Source organism: Larimichthys crocea, chromosome XVII (genome assembly GCF_000972845.2).
Source record: "Larimichthys crocea isolate SSNF chromosome XVII, L_crocea_2.0, whole genome shotgun sequence".
NCBI classification, from domain to species: Eukaryota; Metazoa; Chordata; class Actinopteri; family Sciaenidae; genus Larimichthys; species Larimichthys crocea.
This window is the reverse complement of record NC_040027.1, coordinates 29,022,425-29,041,284: the sequence shown is the minus strand read 5'-3', so window position 1 is coordinate 29,041,284 and position 18,860 is coordinate 29,022,425. Positions and strand designations below refer to the sequence as shown.

The window sequence follows — 18,860 nt, the reverse complement described above, 5'->3', positions numbered from 1 at the left end:
GGCCTTGCACACTTTCTTAATGTCCTTGACATCTGGGCAGGAACCTACAGTTGCAGCGAGTCCCTCAATGGTCTGGTCAAGAAGTCAGAGTGAGCATACTTCTGACCTAATTTACCTAAAGAGTTGCTGTGGACAGCAGCAGTGGAAGTTGAATGAGTTTTGCTGTATTTTGTGGTGCATTGCAAGGCAAAACAACCTATTGTGGTTGTTGGACCAGTGCAGTATAGTTCCACACATGGTCCTGCTGAGTGTAGATAGTGCTGAGGCAGGCTGAATGAAGCCTGCTTGCTCAAACAACCCACCTGTCAATCAAAGTGGCCACGCTGTTTATTATGCTTAGCTTTAAGTGAATTTACATGGGTGAGCTATATAAAAAAAAAAATTGTACCACTCTGATGTACTCATGCATCAATGATTATAACCAATGGTTATTCAAAAACATACATTATTGTCAGATGAACCACTCTTATGCTTTAAATAGATGTTTTTAAATGCATACATTAATTCTGCTTTCGATTGCCTTGTTACGCGCTTTTATTTTGAAGGCAGAACACGTCAGATTCCTGTATAACTGTTGGTTCTGACGCAGCTTTACAGTTTGTCTGTAGGACTCAATGACAGACAGCTGAATCATCCAATGAGGCGCGAGATCATGAGTTTGTGGGCGGTGACCTCAGAGAGTCGTGGTGGTTTGTTCATCAGTTTGGTCAAATGGCGCCAAAGTGAGAAGGTAGCTACGTAATTATATTTACTCATGGAGGCAGTGCCATGGTCGGTCCACACCTGATCCACCCACCGACACATTAAAGACGGTCCACCCATTTTCCATAGGCAGTGTCAGAATAACGCGCACTTATAAGCCTGTTCATCAGTCATAATTTACAAAAGAAGCCCTCATACAACTTTAAACATGTTATATATATCCTGCCAGTCACAGTTTAAGACAGCTATATTTGATATTATGTTGATAAACTAAAAACCGCATTATCTGCCACCGAGCAGCTGAGGGCGCTGTTGTCTTTCAGGTTAAAGTCAGTCTGCCACAAACTAATTTCCTTGAAGAAAAACAAACATATCTGCATGCTAAAGAGGTTCAGTGTGCAGTCTGCAGAAAGCAGGTGAACATAATAATCAAATCACATCACAGACCTTTTTCACAGCAGCCACTGTGACATGAAATAGTAGGTGAACACAGGTGTTTCCAATCTAATTAAGGTTCAGTGCCATTTAGTGCAGCAGAGACTTTCCAGTAAGCACCACAGCAGCACCCTGACTCTGTTTGACCTGAATGGAACAGAGCCTTAATTAGTATCATTGGTAACACCTGTTTCATGTCAAAATGGCTGCTGTACAAGAGTCTATTTTCTGGTTAATTATGTCATTAGAAATTAGAGATACTTTATTAATGATACAAATCAAGTTTAGAGAACATCGGTGATACAGACTTGATATTTACTGTTGTTTCAAGTTTTAGGTTTATTTATCACGTGCAGGTTAACACAGGGTCAACAGTGTAATGAAATGTGTTGGTCAAGAGGAACTGTTCAGCAGCTCAGCATTATGAGCATGCATGATTGTGTAACAAGAATAGAAATAAGCTAAAGAAGTGAAATATGATACTATAAAAATGTAGGTAAAGAAAAGAATATAAAATACAAAATATACTAAAATAGAATATGAGTGTAGCTACTGTATGAGACTACATTCATGTAATATTACAGACTGTTATTATTCGGCCTCTACATGCCTGCACAGTGAACATGTTGTAAATATAGACTTTAGTTTGTCTCTCTCCCCCACCCTTCCTCTTTCTTCATAGATTTTGTTTTGTTACAGTAAATGTCTTCCCCCTCAACCAAAATCCCATCTGTAAACACTAACTAAACAATAGCTGTGTCAATGCTGTGAAGTCATCTGGTTTGTATCTGTTGCTCTGGGAAACAAAAGTGTCAGAAAAACATGGATTTTTTTACATTGAAAGGCTTTTAATAGGGCTCATATTCAGTTCACATCATCTTAATCAGCTTATTAAACAGTAGTCTTACCTACAGTATTTTAACGTCAAAAAGATTTATTTGGTCTATTATGTATTGCATTATTATTAATATTTAATATGTGGAACATTTCTAAGTTGTAAGTTGACATTGAGTTCTGTGTGTTAAGGACATGTTGTCATACGACCAAAGCAAACTCTATCCTCTGAGGAAGTCAATGAATTACATGAGTGAAAGCTGAGGGGGAAAGCTAGTAAGTAGACCTTGAGTTGAGGTTATTGTTTGTTTTTAAACATTAATAAGGGGTGATATTCTAAATATGTCACGTGACTGAAGCAGTTTGACTTTGTCACTGTAAAATAGTAAGGTATCTTTAACTGGATCACTGTGGATTTCACAGATGAACTAAAAGTAAAATGTGTAAAATAAAATCCTTTCAGCAGTTGTTTTCATCGTAGTCAACAACAAACTCTTTATTTTTACTCAGCTGTTACTAAAGAGGAAGTCTGAATACAACACATAGACACTTCAGTGTGCAGGCGTTTAAGTCTGAAGTGAGTTGTCGGTAATGAAAGCTTGGCTCTCCGCTGACCACAGGGAACAATGCAGGGATTGGCAGATCGCTGTGACCCAGCAGAAACAACAACTTAGAAATGAATTAAAATGGACAACATGACACTGTGAAAACACCACAGAGCCAGAACAGGAAGAGACGAACAGTTTAAACTTCTCTGAGGTCAAACCGACACACAGATACTCAATGTGCAGCTGCTCTGTGATCCTGGTAGAAGAGGGAACCTAAAACCCATCCTCACAGAGCTAATGCTTCTCCATTGTCCAAAGTATATTGACTTGGTACTGTAGTTAAGTATAATTTTGAAGTACTTGTAATTTACCTGAGTATTTCTGTCTGATTTATTAGACAGCTTTAGACTACTTATTTTGCAGATTCAGATTAATAACACAAAATATAAATCAAATGATATTATGTTATATTATTATAACTAACTTTATTAATTAAGTTAAATTACCTCTATCTTAACCAGCTGCAACATTAACGTAATGAACATCATTCTGCAAAATTGGTACTTTTACTGTTGGTACTTTAATTTGTACTGCCCAAAGTCATTTCAGAAGATGAAAAGTTCTGAGTAATGTAACCATGGAGGGTTCGTCAATGCACTCCGCAGTTTGCTCAATCATCAACCAGGTGTGAAGAACATTGGGTCATGTCTCACCTCTGGTGGACTTTGTGGAAAAGGACTGAGAGCATCTGTAGATATAAAAGGCTCATTCTAAGGTAACAAAAACATAATTATTCTTATTTTGGGGTGATTATACACTAAAGAAAACATAGTTATGAATATTATATTCTATTTTTGCCATATTCTCTAAGTGGAGCCCACTAAATTACCTTTTAAAGCCATTTTAAATGTTTTTTTAATTCAATTTAATTAAAAACATTTATGTATACATTTAAGAGTTATTTTAGTTATTTAGCATAATTTAGAATATTGATTAAATAATTGAATGTACTTCTTCTGCTTCAGTTTTCAAACCACTAAAATATGAAAGGTTGCTCCTGGTCTACGTGCAGCTGTTCAGAGATAACTGAAAGTGACTTTCAGCTTTCACGTCCAGCCATAGGCAGACGTGTGCTGACCTGACGAACGTGCAGCAGGAGAGTTTTCTGATGGAGCATACAGATGGAGGAAGTTGCAGTAAGTTGTGAGCATTGAGACATTTTATGGCTTCTGTTTCCTCCAGGTCAATCTGACCTTAAGTCCAGGAGGTCACACTCACAGTGAATTAGATTAGACCCAAGAGACACGAACACACCCTCATCCTCCCAAATCCTGTTTTACAGCTGTCAGCTCAACTATACTGCGACTGTAACCTTTAAAACTTTTTTAATGAGTGAACATGAGAAGTCATATTATTCTCAAAGAACAGTTTGTATAGAGTTTCACAGATCACAAACAGTCCTATCAGACCTACACCCTGACTAATTAAAGTGTTCTCCTCTTATCACATTATAAACTTTGCTGGCAATAAACATCATACTTCTCCTCCACTCAGGTCATCTAACCAGGACAAACAGGGCGTCTGCCTGGTGGAGAGTTGGCACTGTAGCTCTCAGTGTGAGTCATTACTTCCATGAGATGGTTTTTATTCAGGAGTGAAACACTGACAAAGCCAGGAAACACTCATCCAAGCTCTTGCGTGTTTACTCCACACATATGTACTCTGTGTAGTGATGGAAGTACATTTACTCAAGTACAAATTTGTGGTACTTGTACTCTACTTGAGCTCTTTCAGAGTACAATTATTCATATCTTTCTCATCTGGTGAAAGCCATGCATCTCCAAATTTGGTGATTTTGAATGTTTCTGATAAACTGAAGGATTAAATGTTCTCTGACTTCTTAAGATAAATAATCTATTTTAGATTAGCAGGAAAATGCATCATCACAACATACATTTAATGAGCTCATAAAAAAATAATGCATTATTGTAGAATACACTACCAAATAGTATATAAAGCAGTTAAAATTAGCTCAACTTTAAACATCTACAGCAGTAAAATGTAACACTACACATACATGCAGCAGTAATATTAATCCAAAACAAATATACAGCAAATATAATAGTGAAACACTGACAAGGACCATTTTACTGCATAATGAGTACTTTTACTTTAAATACTTTAAATGAATGTTCTTCCATTATTGCATGTATGACCAGCAGAAAATCTATCTCTGTTGCATTTTCACACATTTTACTAAACAAGCAACATTAGATTAAGAAAAATAAAAAATATAATCAGCACATATTTATGATGGATGATTTTTCAATAAAACTGAGCTAAAAGAGAAAGATCAGTTAATGGAAGATAAATGTGACATTAAAGCTGTACTAAATTCTTTTTTGGCCACTTGGGGGTAGCAAAACAACCTGTAAACACACAAATGTCACCTTATAGACTCACTACTGCAAGTATGGTAACAAACAGAGGCCTATTTACTCAGTCAAAAGCATTAGAGCAACAGTTATATTAGTTTAGTTTAGATTAGTTTAGTGCTGGCAGGTAATGTACAGTCAGTTTATCAACACTGATGAGAGCAGCGAGAGTGAACCACAACAGTAGAGTTGTGAATAATGATAATGATGAGTTCAAAGATGTTATAAAGCTCCACAGAGTTGATGGAAACGACAGAGCTGAGTGATAATTATCTGTAGGTTCATCATCATTACAAGTGACACATTACTTATAATCTGTGATTAGTAATTTGATCCAAATAGTGTACAATATATATATTGTATACTCTCTCTCTCTCTCTCTCTCTCTCTCGCTATATATATATATATATATATATTATATATATATATATATAATATATATACACACACACACAATATTATCACCTCTTACTCACATCCTATAATTACAAATAATGGCATGATTCCCTCCTTAAGAGCAAAGCAAGTCCTGTAACATTTTCTCAAATCATGTTTTATTACTTCTGCAGTCAAAAAAATGATTCCACCACTAATCTGGGGTTTTGGTTTTAATATTTTCTAGAAGACACAGTAGAATGTTCACTGATCTTTAGACTTTACCAAGACGAAAAGTTACTCATTGTTTATCTTTGTGAAGTCGGTGTAAAGAAGAGGGTGTGTTACTCTCTACTATTTACAGTACTATCTGCTCACAGGTAACTCTTTACCACCTTTTATTTGTGTCTTTGACCCTTCACCTCGATCACTGGTTTCTTGTTTTAATTTCAGGATATTAAATCAGTTCTACTGTTACCCACAATGAAGAAGAGCAGTACTTCATTGTCACTTTGTAGAAACCTTTGCACACAGTGAAAACACTGGGTGGAAAAACACTTTTGGAGCCAAACACTAGCAGCTCGTTATCAGAACAAAAACCTGTAAAGTAATTTCCCCGCCAAGCAGCGTGTGGTACTGACAGGATGGAGATAGGAGGATACCTGTCTGTCAGCTCTGAGTGTAAATCAAAGTCCAGAGGCGCTGGCAGCAAAACATGTTTTCTTTACTGCAGGCCTCAAGGAGAGTCCAGGCAGGGCCAAACAGGAAGAAGTCATAAACACATTTTAAATCAGTTTCAAGGCCTCTGAGGAGCCAAACAAGCTCCTGAAAAACAGGTTTAAGCAGTCATAAAATGCAACTAATGATTTCTATTTTAATATATATTCATAATTTACTGTAGTGTATACACAAGTAAGTCAGAATAATGAGTGTAAGACACAATTTTTGGTTGACGGTGACATCTTATATAATAGTTTCTTGTTTTTCTTCGACCAACAGTGCCCAAAAAAAAAAAAAAACAGTATACAAGTTTTCAAAACTCTATCAAATAGCAGAACTGAGTATAATCTGTGCATTGCTTCTTAATGAAATGATAATTAAAATAATAATCAATAATAATTTCCTGATTTATCGATGAATCGACAAGCACTACATAAAGAGGAATTTATTAAACATGTATCAATAGTGGGCTTTCATCCAGTATATTGGATTAGCGTTTGTCAGTGTAAATAATATTATTATAATTTGAAATTTAAAACTAATATATTAGAGTTTATCAGTTGTTCTGGTTAATTTATCATTGATACGCATCAGGCTCGTCTGACCAGCAGCAAACTTCATTCAGGAGTGGATTAAAATGTTATGCTGTTTGTTGGTCTGCAGCTTTTTTTGAAAACCCTTTCAAAAGTATGTATCACAGTTATTGATTATAACCCTGTGACACTAATGAAAAAGATGTAACACCACACATCAAACTCAAATAGCTGAAACTACTCCTGGCTCGGTTGTTTTGTGCTTTACCTCTGATGGGAAGAGCCTGTAACTAGGGGAATAACAAGGCATTAATAATCTTTGAATAAATCTTCTGATTAACTAAAAAGAAGCACAAATGGGGGACATTGATATTATACGCCATTGAAATGGAGCTTCAAATGAATCCATCATCAAGTCTGTTGAATGATTGGAAATGTCCCAAACATGTTGTCTGATCAATGAAGGATCAAAAGGGGTAAGTGTATGTAAATTACTGACTTTATTTTTCTTTTGTCTGACTGTCTCTGTTGCATTTAGTTTGCGTGTCCTTTGTTACATCCGACACTCGTCTGAAACTTTTCACCTCTGAAGTCTCGAGCCTCGATGCCAGTTAGAGCAGGTTCATACCAAGAATTGAGGAAGTGAGACTCTGCTGCTGGTATGAACTTTAGATTTGTTTCTGTCTCTTTTCATGTACATGTCTTAGTTCTTGTCTTGCTATTTTAATGCATTGACTGCAGACTAATAACTTGTTTTCTTGAGTTTGGTTTTGTGTCCTTTCATCGTCGTAAATATTCTTCTTACACATTATATTAAATAATATTGCGAAGTATCAGCGATCTGCACCTTCTGTCTAAAAACACCAATGATTGTTAATCCAGACTTTATGTGATTGCAAAACAAAATCAAACTGCTAAAGTGTCTCTCAATGATGTTTTAAATCTTACACCTTAAAAACCATGAATATGAATCAGCTAATCTCAATCAGAACAAACTCAGTCACTTAAGATGCACATGCACATGTTTCCCTTTGTTCTCACACACCTCAGGCTTTCCTCCTGCTTTCTGGGTAAAAGGTGAACCGTGTAAAAAAGCAATTTGACCTCACAGTAAAGGTCATGGCCAAGCGGAGCGTTAAGTAATGTGGTGGTGGGTCCATTGAACTAGGGAAGCCCCATGTGAGTAAATATCAGACAGAGGTTAATTCCAAAAAAGGTCAACTGGGGTTTTATTTACACAAATGGAGCCGAGTATTTTATATTTCATGTAATAAGACTCAGAAACAATGACTTTAGACAGATTGTCAGTTTTGTTGTTTCACTCTTGGTGTAGAAACTAGGAACCAACATGAGCTTTTAAAATGTAAAAATGTCTTATGTGATTTACTGATGTGGTGAACAAAGGTCATAGTCGAGAGTCTGCTAAAATACAGATTGAGTTTAGGTAAACCTGAATCTCTTTGCAGCAACATGGACCAGTGAACTGAAGGATACATTAATATTCTTCCTGTTAAGATGGGGATTAAGAGTTTATCACACAGGGAGGTCTGAAGCACTAAATCCAACACAGCACCAGCAGCCTGTCCATGTTGTAAACCAAACAGGTTCAAACAAAACTAAACGTGCCACAGCAGAAGAGCCTGACATGTCATGTGATGAGGTGGAATAATGCTGGAAATCTCCTCGCCTCCACACAAACGCACCTTTCATCTGAACTGGAGGTGATACATCCAACAATTTCTGTAATTTTCCAACGACACACACACACTGTGATTGTCCAGCTGTGCAAAGGTGAGGAAGTTGGCAGGGTTTGAACTTCTCTCTCAGTGTAAAAGTAATGTAACCAGGCTTTATGAAGCTGAGCTTCTTATGACCAAAGGAAGCTCATTAGAGAAAAAGGGAAAGTGATGCAAAGAAGCCACCGGAGCTTGATGAAATAAAGGGCTGAAAGACAGATGCCTAGTAAGCAATTTTAGCTGGCTGCTATGTCTTGTGTTGTTGCACTCTTATGTCTGTCAGTTAGCGGTTGGCTCACTAGTTTTTGATCATAAGTAGTATAATCAGAACGAATACACGTGTACAGCTCTCCATATTTAGGACAGTGGCATTACATTGAAACCAGGGGTGCTAAATCACAAACATACCTATTTCTAGGCAGTGTCATTTTAAAGGCTTTGTGAGGCTGTAATGTTTATCTAGCTGTTTAAAAAAATAAATCATAGATCAACACAGTTTTGTGCTTCTTAAAGTGTAGTTGATAATTCAACTGACAAATGAACACAATTAAACTTAAAGTTAAAGGATGATTACATTAAACTGTGCATGCAGTGTTTCCCAGTGCCCATAAAACCACAATAAAACAGTCTACACAGTTCATCTCTGACTTACAAACCTAACCCTCTGTTACACTCTTTGATCAGACGCCTCGGGACAAACACTGCTTTCTAGGTTAAAGTGCAAACTAGAGAATCTGACTGTAAAAAAAAAGAAAAGGATCCGGTCCCAAAGCAAGTGGGAAGGATACAGATACTATGAGGAATCTGGGTAAAAGGTCGTTGTGATGCATGTGAATGAACAGAGAATCAACCTTTGAAAAGCAGCTGGTTTTAATGAGTCCTCCATGACATCAACATGAGGTTGTAGAGCAGCGTTACCTTTCACACACTTTTCTTCTGTGCCAAAGAAGTACTGACCAGCTTAGATATTAAAAAACAGAGAGACAAGTCAGAACTGAAGTCTGATTTTCCGAACTTATACTTAGTCTGAAATAAATGTATTAGTGCATAAATAAAATAAAGGATTTTCTGGTTATTTGTGTTTGAAAATAAATAAATAGAAAAATTCATAGCAATCTCACTGACTGGAGTCGGACATAACTGCCTAATCTAGATAAATAAATGTGATGAAATACAAATGTAAAAAGTTGTCTTATTAGTTTTCTTTATGAACTGAATCAACACAAGGAAAATATTGACATTATGAAGTCTGAATAGTTTGAGGCTCTTGCTTAGAGTTCGATGAGAAGATCGATACGTCTCTTTGGCAAATATGAAACCACAGCTAGCAGCCGGTTAGCTTAGCATAAACAAATGGGACATAATGTGTTAATTAGTTAGAGAGTTAATTAAAGAGCTGCTGGTGGACCTGGATTTTACTATTTTCAGACAAAACTAGCCTAGCTGTTGTTTCCTTATTTCTAGTCTTTATGCTAAGTTAAGCTATCTGCTAACGGTAGCTTCAAATCTATCGTACCAAACTCTTGGCAGGAAAGTGAGTACGTGTATTTACCAAAATATCAAGTAACTATTAATTTAATCTACATTTATTGCGTATGTCTACACTGAGGGTTAAAAATTGAAAAAAAAAATAAATAAAAATAATAATAAAATTAAAAATAATAATAATGTATTTATCGCCTTATAAAATCAATTAATAAGCATATGAGCATAGATAATCTGAAAGTTTTTTTTGACTTGTGTTTCAGTGACCTGGCTGTGTTATTTGAGGTTACTGATAAAGACTGAACAAACACACGAGGCTGAACATCATGACAAAAGCTAAAAATAAAACGTAATCCAGATGCACCACTTCTGGATGTTTTTGTCACTCAGCAAGGCGTCGCCCCCCAGCTGTGCACGTCTGAATCTGAACAGAGTCGCGGGGTATTTTCTGCCTGAGAGGCTGATGCAATATGCAAGACACGTGACAACATCCTCACCTTTCACACACTAACCCACTGGAGCTTAAAAACACTACCCCAACTACCACCTCCCCAATGGGTGGAAGCTCACGTACTGTACATGTGCCGATCTGATGGACATGTTGTTTTGTTGTAATCTACACAGTTGTACTGCCCTCAAGCTTCTTCTGTCTGTGTTAGAAGATGAAAACGGTCTGTAAGCGAGTCATGTGCTGAGATTTATAATCTAAAGATAACCACACTTTATCTCATATTTTATCATCTATCTGCCTGTCAGCGTCATCCACCTCGCTCAAACTACATGAAATATATGTGTAAAACTAACTTATAACTAGATATGTCCTTTTTCGTTTTATGTGAATTTCACAGAGCAGAGTTTTTCTTTCATGCATGTTAGGAGAGGGTGAGGCATGGCAGAGTATTCATTTGGTTGCAACTTGTCTTTGAAGGTTTGTAAATGGGTGTTTAAGCGTGACTGACCTGAACAGCATAAAAATGTTTAAATCATTTATTTAATCCCTAGATTGCCTGTCACTGAAAAGTGTTCAGTATATAAAGTGATTAAAATAAGATTTAACTCATGTTACAACCTTTTTAAGGGCACCTTTTAAGTCTAGAGAAGATAATTAGTCTCTACTTAAAAGATTTTTCACTTTAAATTGAGTTTTTGGCCACTTGTGGATAGTAAGATGTGAACACAACATTGACATTCTTTCATTGTCATCAATCCTGACATGGTGAACACTCTTTTTTAGCTCTGTTTTGTTCTCCACCAAGTGAAAGTGAAATATATGCCTCTTTAGCTGCTAAATTCTTCCAGTGTCTTCACCAACTAGTTGCTAACTTTATTTGTCTGCATTCCGCTGCTGAGCTGGTGGTGTGAAGTCATTTTATAAAGCTTTTTTTGTCAACAGCGGCAAAAAAAAAAAAGGCACTATGAGCGTGTTAAATGTTACAGGTTAAACATTTAAGTTGTGGACAACCTAAAACATCAATATAAATTTTTCACAGTTTGTGATCCACTCATAAATAATCAGTGGATCAGTGGTTCACCTTCAGTAATCACTGAACATCTGACCACATAGTTAGCCAGTTAGGTGGAAAAACGGTGACAACCATGACGGATTAATCAATCAAATTAGTCAATTAGTCAAAGCAAAATGTCCCACCTATAAATGATCTGAGCAGATACCACTTCATTATGATCACTCAGGGGAAAAGAAGTGTTTCTAAGCCAAAACGAGGATGAGAGGGGCTGATGATGTGTGATGCAAACATAATTCTTTTGCGGTGCAACATTTATAGTTGCAGTCTTTAATTTTGACCATAAACTGCATTGACAAAAGCAAAACATCAAAGCAATAACTGATTATAACTTTAAAGACTTTTAAAAAATCAATGAAAATAAGGATGTTGAATCTTGTCTTGAATTTGGCCCAAAAATAATTTGCTGGCAGGGTGAATAAAAATGAAACTAACTAAAATAATCTTTAAAATAGTAATGCTTGCTCATGGTGGAATTGTTGTACGGTCTAGACCTGCTCTGCATGGAAAGTGTCATGAGATTACTTTTGTTATGATATGGCGCTAGATAAATAAAATTGAATTGAACTGAATTAAATTGAAAAAATACACTCAGCTTCCTAACTGGCTGCAGAACATCCTGCCTCTGAAGATTTTGTGATGACGGCCACCACAAATGTAAATGAGGTCGATTTTAATACAAACAATCAGATCTTCCCAGCGTCTGAACTCCTGAACATTTGTTCCAACTCACAGGAAAACCGCTGTTATTTTAACTCGCCCAAGTGAAGTACCTGCAAGCTGCCACGTCCAACCAAAACCTCATCTACAAGTTGAACACTGTATTCTGATACAGCTGACTAAGGATCGAAAAAGCCTCGTCCAGCTGATTCAGGATCGAGCTGCTAAACTCATAACACTCTGCCTGACTTCAGCTGAGAGCAGGAGGTTCAAGGATACGTGCAGAGCGGCAGCCTGCAGCACAGATACGTGCACTGGGTCACCAGCAAACAGGAATTGCCATGTTCCCAGTACAGTATATTCAGTGCCATGTCTGAGGTCAGCACTCAGATTTTGACAGTAGAAAAAGTAACAACACGTTCATTTACTAAAGCTGTAATAAAAACACACAATTAGGCGTGCTGGTTCATATTTCAGACAACTGTACTGCACTTTGCAACTGTGCCAAATGCAAATATATTCCTCCTCAGCTGTTTACTTTCATTTTCAGTCATTGTGGTTTTTCTTTTCAGAAATGAAATAAATAAAGCTGTTTTAAAAAGCCTCCAGGCCTCCTGCTCCAGACAGGCTATTTTTGGTCTGTCTACTGAGTCAGACTGAGAATAATTAATGACTGCAGAGAGATAGATTAGACTTTTTATTTGCCATCTTTATTTTGTTTTACATCATAATAACAGTGTGTCACTCAGTGACTACAGGCAAACATAAACCACACTGATGTTTTGGTCTGTTCACCACTTTGGTCCAGACTGAAATATCTTAACAACTGTTGGATGGATTGCCATGAAATTTGGAAGAAACATTCATTGTTCCTCTGACATTTCATCTTGAAGTTCACATGTGTGATTCTGAATGAAATGTCTCAACAACTATTAGATCAATTGTCATAAAATTTAGTGCAGAACTGTTCCCCACATTCTAAAGTATTTTGGTTTATAAGACAATCATTTTTATTCCCATCAGCCTCAGATAGGACATGCTACTTCGGCATAACACTGGGCCTTTAACTTTGACGCTCTTGCTCATACATCCATCCATATTTGAAGTAAAGCGAAAAAGTACGTGATTTGAAATGGGTGCACCGTAATCGTGAGTGTGTTTGAATCCTGACTTTAGCATTTAGCTAAAAGTCAAAGAACAGCTAGCAGGCCGTAAACTCTTAGTCTTGTTATTATACTGTTTCTTCTTATACTTAAGATTAGAACTGCAACAATATTTTTTATTATCGATTAATCTGCCAAATATTGGTGAGCTTGCTTGTGTCCAAACATATTCCGTAAACTGTCACATTAGACAAAGAAAAGCAGCACATTCTCACAATTTAGGAGCTGGAAATGAGAAATGTTTGGCATTTCTAATTGACAAATATTGATTAATTGATCATTTCTGTAGTTTAGAGGGAATTAATCTCCTCTGAAACTTTTTCTCTTCTCTGAGTAAAATTTGTAAAGTTGATACAGTGTCACAGTGTACTGCATGTGTGTTCCTATGTATGGCATCTGTACCTCATTAGTACTCCACGTGCCTTGTGTCTGGCTCTGCCTGTGTGTGTGTGTGTGTCTGCACGTGTGGTTGTTGGATTTTTGTTGTCAGGAATGAGTGTGTAAAGCAGCCTGAGGGTTGAACTTTCCCCTACTTCTCACAGACTCCTCCATCTTTGAATTTCTCCAGCATTCCTCATTCATGCTGGAGGCACACTGATGGTAGCTGGACTCACTGAGATAAACATCAGTCTTCAGCTGTCAGGGTTTTATTTGTGGAGGACAAAGACAGCAAATCTGACAAATGTCATTATCTGATTCTTTACCATCGTACAAATTTCTCTCATTTGTCCAGGGGGGGTTTTCTGCATTTTAACACTACATTTTAAAAGACCTCACAGAAAACTTTATATTTGTATTTGGTGAAACTTTAGGGGATGAATAAAACTGAAATATGGGAAACACTGACTACAGTGTGTATCTATAGTGTGTCAGGGATGTAAAATTGGGGATTTTTTTGGGATAACAAATGCACATTAAATTGATTAATCAACTGAGATAAAATGGATCAGCAACTATTTTGATTATCTTTTAATTTTTCATGCAGAAATCCCATTTAGTTCAATATTTACTGGGTCCAGGTAATAGAGACTAATTCTGTCTTTTGAATTAAATATTCAGATGGTTGTTTTAAAGAAGACTGATGAGGGCAAAGAGCAGAATGATGTCAGCTTGAGCTCTAAGATATTATGATGGACACTTTTCACTGTTTTCTGATGTTTTATAGAATAAACTATCAATCAACCAGTCGAGAAAATAATCAGCAGATTAATTGGTTAATGAAAGTAATCATTAGGCACAGTCCTACAAAGAAAATTGTAGTATTTGAATAGAAACTACAAAGAGCAGAGCTGGAAAAATGTATTAAACATTATAATTTATTATTATCCATTTATTTTTTCAACACCAAACAAAGTACAAACTGTGTGACTGGACACAAATTAGATGCAGATTTGTAGAAAAGTAAATAAAAACTGAATCCATTTTATGTTTCTGTGTCAGAAAAAAATCTCAGAAATGTTTAATCAGTAATTCAGTCCATTGGTTGCATCATGGTCCCAGTCTCTTGGAGGGTGACCACTGTGAAAGACTTTCCACACCCACAACTCCTCTTCATCCCCACCTCCAAGCTCTGACAGCCAATCAGAGGAGCCCTCTGCTGCAGCACTGAGCTATAAAAACCGTCACAGTGCCATTCAGCAGCAGACAAGACAGACAGACACATCACAGCTTTCATACTGAACACACTGAGAAGACACAAAGATGAAGATGCCACAGCTTCTCATCCTCCTGGTGACCATTTTGGTGCACGTAGCAGCCGGTTTCCCTTTCCAGAGCCAGAGCAAACATGCCTCCTGGGACGACGTGAACGTGGTGGCTCATGGCCTTCTCCAGCTGGGCCAGGGTCTGAAGGAGCACGTGGACAAGACCAAAGCCCAGATGAGAGACGTCAACGCCAAACTGAAGGCCTTCAACACCACTGTAACTGAACTGCAGGGGAAGCAGCAGGAGCAAGAAGAAGCTCTGAAGGCAGCACAGCTGACTGAGGAGGTGAGGGTGAAAGTGGAGGAGGTGAGGAGGCAGAATGAGGACATCCACTCCAGGATGGACAGACTGGAGGAGAAGGTGGATGAGGTGCAAATTGTGGACAGCAACAACAGCGATCACACAGGAGTCCCATTTATCCAGGTGAGAGAATAATACAGTTTTCAGTCCACACCCATCAGAGATCATTTAAACTCCTAGAAAGCTGAGCTGAGGCCAAGTTAGATTTATCTGTGAAAACACAGTGATGCTATGAAGCTGATATATTATTTCTCTTTCTGTTTCCAGAGGCTGGTGATGGCTCAGAACAGACGCATCGATCAGCTGGTGGACAAAATCAAGCAGCAACAAGACAAACTGGAAAAGCAGAGCATGCACCTACAAGTACTGCAGAGCAAGGTGAGTCCCACCACATTTAGCTGGTCAGAGAGCACAAACCTGTGACCTCTCAGATGGTCAATTCTCTGTTAAGAGACAAAAGCGCTAATTTTGCTCTGCGATCCATCAGGTTGCACATAAGAGAGTGAAATCACACAGACGGAGAGATGAAGAGACGGCCCAGAGAGGAGAGGCAGAGCGCAGCGAGAGCACATCAGGTAAGAAAACAAACTGCCGGAAAAAAAGTTAAAAAAGAGATGAAAGCTGGAATGAGGGCGATTCTTAAAAAGCGATAGCGTTGAAAAGACTGTAGCTGTTGTGAGACTTTAACCAATAACTGCTGAGAAGAAGGAAAGCTTTGCCCTCATTTCTTCTTTAACATCTCCTTCTGTGAGCTACACACCTTCTACCAATATACAGTATGCAATACCTGAGGGAGTACACGTCTACAGATCACATTAAATCAAAGCATTGTGACATAAGAGCAGAGAGGTTCACCTTTGCACCTGAATTTATAATTTGACTCGCTGGCAGAGCAGCACAGATGCAGTCCAAAGATCAACCGTTTCTAACACACACCTACTGTATGTTCACAGGACACACTAAACTTAACTCTTTGCATCTGTCTGCCTCAGTCTGAACAGAAACCTCAATCCTCTGGTTACTGAATCATTTGATCAAAGTTTTCTGTATTCTGGTTTTTTCAGGTTTGGCCAAAGACTGTCACGATCTGTTTGTACAAGGGCAGCGAGCCAGCGGCGTCTACACAATCCAACCAGAGAGCTCCCAGCCCTTCAACGTCCTCTGTGAAATGACTGCAGGTGAGTCAGACGGGAACTTTCAGCAACAGTGTAACGTTGCTGAAAGCTGAGCAAGGCTGGGCTTTCCAGATTTGTCTTGGCCTCTCTAACTCAACACTTTCTCTCGCTGCAGAAGGTGGATGGACCGTCATCCAGAAACGTCATGATGGATCCCAGAACTTCAATCAACTGTGGGAAACCTATAAGAGAGGCTTCGGCAGCCTCAATGGTGAGTACAAACAAAAAGCTGGAAGAGTTCCTTAAATATCTGCATCACTAAACCTCAGTGTCAAAAACTAATCTGAATTTTTGTCATCCCTCAGGCGAGTTTTGGTTGGGCTTGGAGAACATCCACTCTCTGTCCAAACAAGGCCAGTACATCCTGCAGGTTGAGCTGGTCTCTGGTCAGGCCGGAGAGCAGCAGCAGCAGGCGGCTCAATATCACTTCCAACTTGACGGAGAAGAGAAGAAGTTCACTCTCCACCTGCAGGAGGAGTCTTCATCTGGAGATCAGGAGAAAATAATGACGACTGGCACCACTGGTCTTCCCTTCTCCACAGCAGACAGAGACAACGACCTTGCTGCAGACATTAACTGTGCTGAACAGCTCTCAGGTAAACCTGCTCCACTGACCTACAACACATGCAAACTGTCTGGATGTCTTCATATCAGGAAACGCCGGTGGCAGTCTCCTATAATAAAAAAGCTCTTTTGCTGCAGGTGGTTGGTGGTTCAGTAGCTGTGGTGAGTCGAACCTTAATGGCAAATATCCCAGAAGGCCAAGCACACTCAGACGACATCAGTCCAGAAGACAGGGGATGTTTTGGACGTCCACAAAGGGACCAAACAAGTCTGTGAAGACCACGCTGATGAAGATCGCACCCACCACAATAAAACAATAAGACACAAAGGATCAAAGACAATATTAACTCAATGCACATTAATGATCCTAATCACTCAGTGGATCATCACATTTCTATGCTATGCTATACAATGACTCATTTTGTCATATTGACAGTTTGAACTTTATTCCCTTTAAAAGGGTTTTACTTTGTCTTATTTTGTAATACTGTGTTTTTAAATCCTTCTAGTTTAATAATGTATAGTGTGTTTGTTATTTCCAATGTCTTTGTACAGATTTTTATATGAAGTGGATGAAAATAAAAGTTTTCAAAGGTTTAATAAATCCTGGCTCTTGTACAAACAAATGTACAAACAGATTTTATACGTTGGGACTTAGATTAGCACATTATATGTAGACTGATTCTCTATAAACTATAATTCAATACACAATTAGAATGACTGAAGTATGAGGTGACCCTCTAAACTGATGTGTGCCTTTATTGGCAGTTTTATGTTTAAATCAACTTATCACTTTACTTTGTCTCTCAAACTAAATGTACTCACTAAAAGTGAGTCTATTGTCACAATATAATACCATCAAATGTATATTCTAACACATTAACATTTATACCACAGTTAGTTAGACTCATGATTGGACAAGAGTCGTTCCATGAGTGCTGATATAGAGAATAACAGCACTGATAATGTTTAACATGTAGCATTCTATTTGACAGATGTTTTAACGACCACAACTGAATATGATTAGCTGATAATAAACCTGATTATCCACAGTCAGTCATCAATACACAACCATTAATCAAACCAATAATTAATAGTAGTCAACAGTTCATTTCAGTTCATTATAGTGATGGCTTTAGGATAAAAACTGTTCATCAAGTCAGTATTCAGTGTAACAGCACTCTTTCTCATGGGATATTGCTTTAACATTAACATGTGAACTAATATCTCACACTCACACTGATTTGGACGTTTGCATGTTTATGGGGGTATATGGTTGAAAATCAAACTACCTTTGGATGATTTTACCAGTATCAGTTTGACACTGCTGCTCCCTGCTGGAGAAAACAGTAAAAAATCAAATAAAATACAGATGTTGTATTTGAATGAGTTAATACAAACAAACTCTCCCACTTCAGTAAACATGTAATGGTTTTGCACAGGAAATATATGAATACTCTTTAGTCTTACATTTACTGCTGCCTTCCCCTGTCACTTTAAACCAGAAAGACAACAGCTGTGTTCAGATTATTTATATTGTAATTAAATGTTTGTTGTGTAGTTTGAGAGTCTTATGCAGCTCAGATTTTAAAGTAGTCAGAGGTAAACGTATGTTAAAGGTCCAGTGTGTAAGATTTAGGGGATCCTGTGAATATAATATTCATAGCTATGTTTTTATTAGTGTATAAGAATCATTGTCTTTGTTAACTTAGAAAGACGCTGTGGATCCTCTTCAAAGGAGTCTTACAGTTTTTCAGCCACCATAGTTTCTCCTTCACACTTGGAAGTTTAAAGTGAAACGAGAGGGTTGCAGGAACTGCTACTAACTCCCACACACTGCTCCTTTAAAGAGGAGTTGCTAAGAATTGACTAATATTTGATTTCCATTATATTCACCAAAATGCAATAAATTGGTTTATTGGCTTATAATTTCATGGCTCTTTCATTTCCTTTCCCCTAAACTCAAAT

The 18,860-nt window shown here is 37.7% G+C and overlaps 1 protein-coding gene across 1 annotated transcript; it reads left to right on the top strand.

The window, feature by feature from the left end:
• Positions 1–14,767: 14,767 nt before the first annotated feature.
• Positions 14,768–17,485, top strand: LOC109141011 (angiopoietin-related protein 4). Its single transcript, XM_019269853.2, has 7 exons — positions 14,768–15,276; positions 15,421–15,531; positions 15,641–15,728; positions 16,218–16,331; positions 16,444–16,539; positions 16,634–16,924; positions 17,031–17,485. Exons 1-7 carry the CDS (start codon positions 14,851–14,853, stop codon positions 17,210–17,212), a joined length of 1,308 nt encoding a protein of 435 aa, XP_019125398.1. The 5' UTR covers positions 14,768–14,850; the 3' UTR covers positions 17,213–17,485.
• Positions 17,486–18,860: the final 1,375 nt, after the last annotated feature.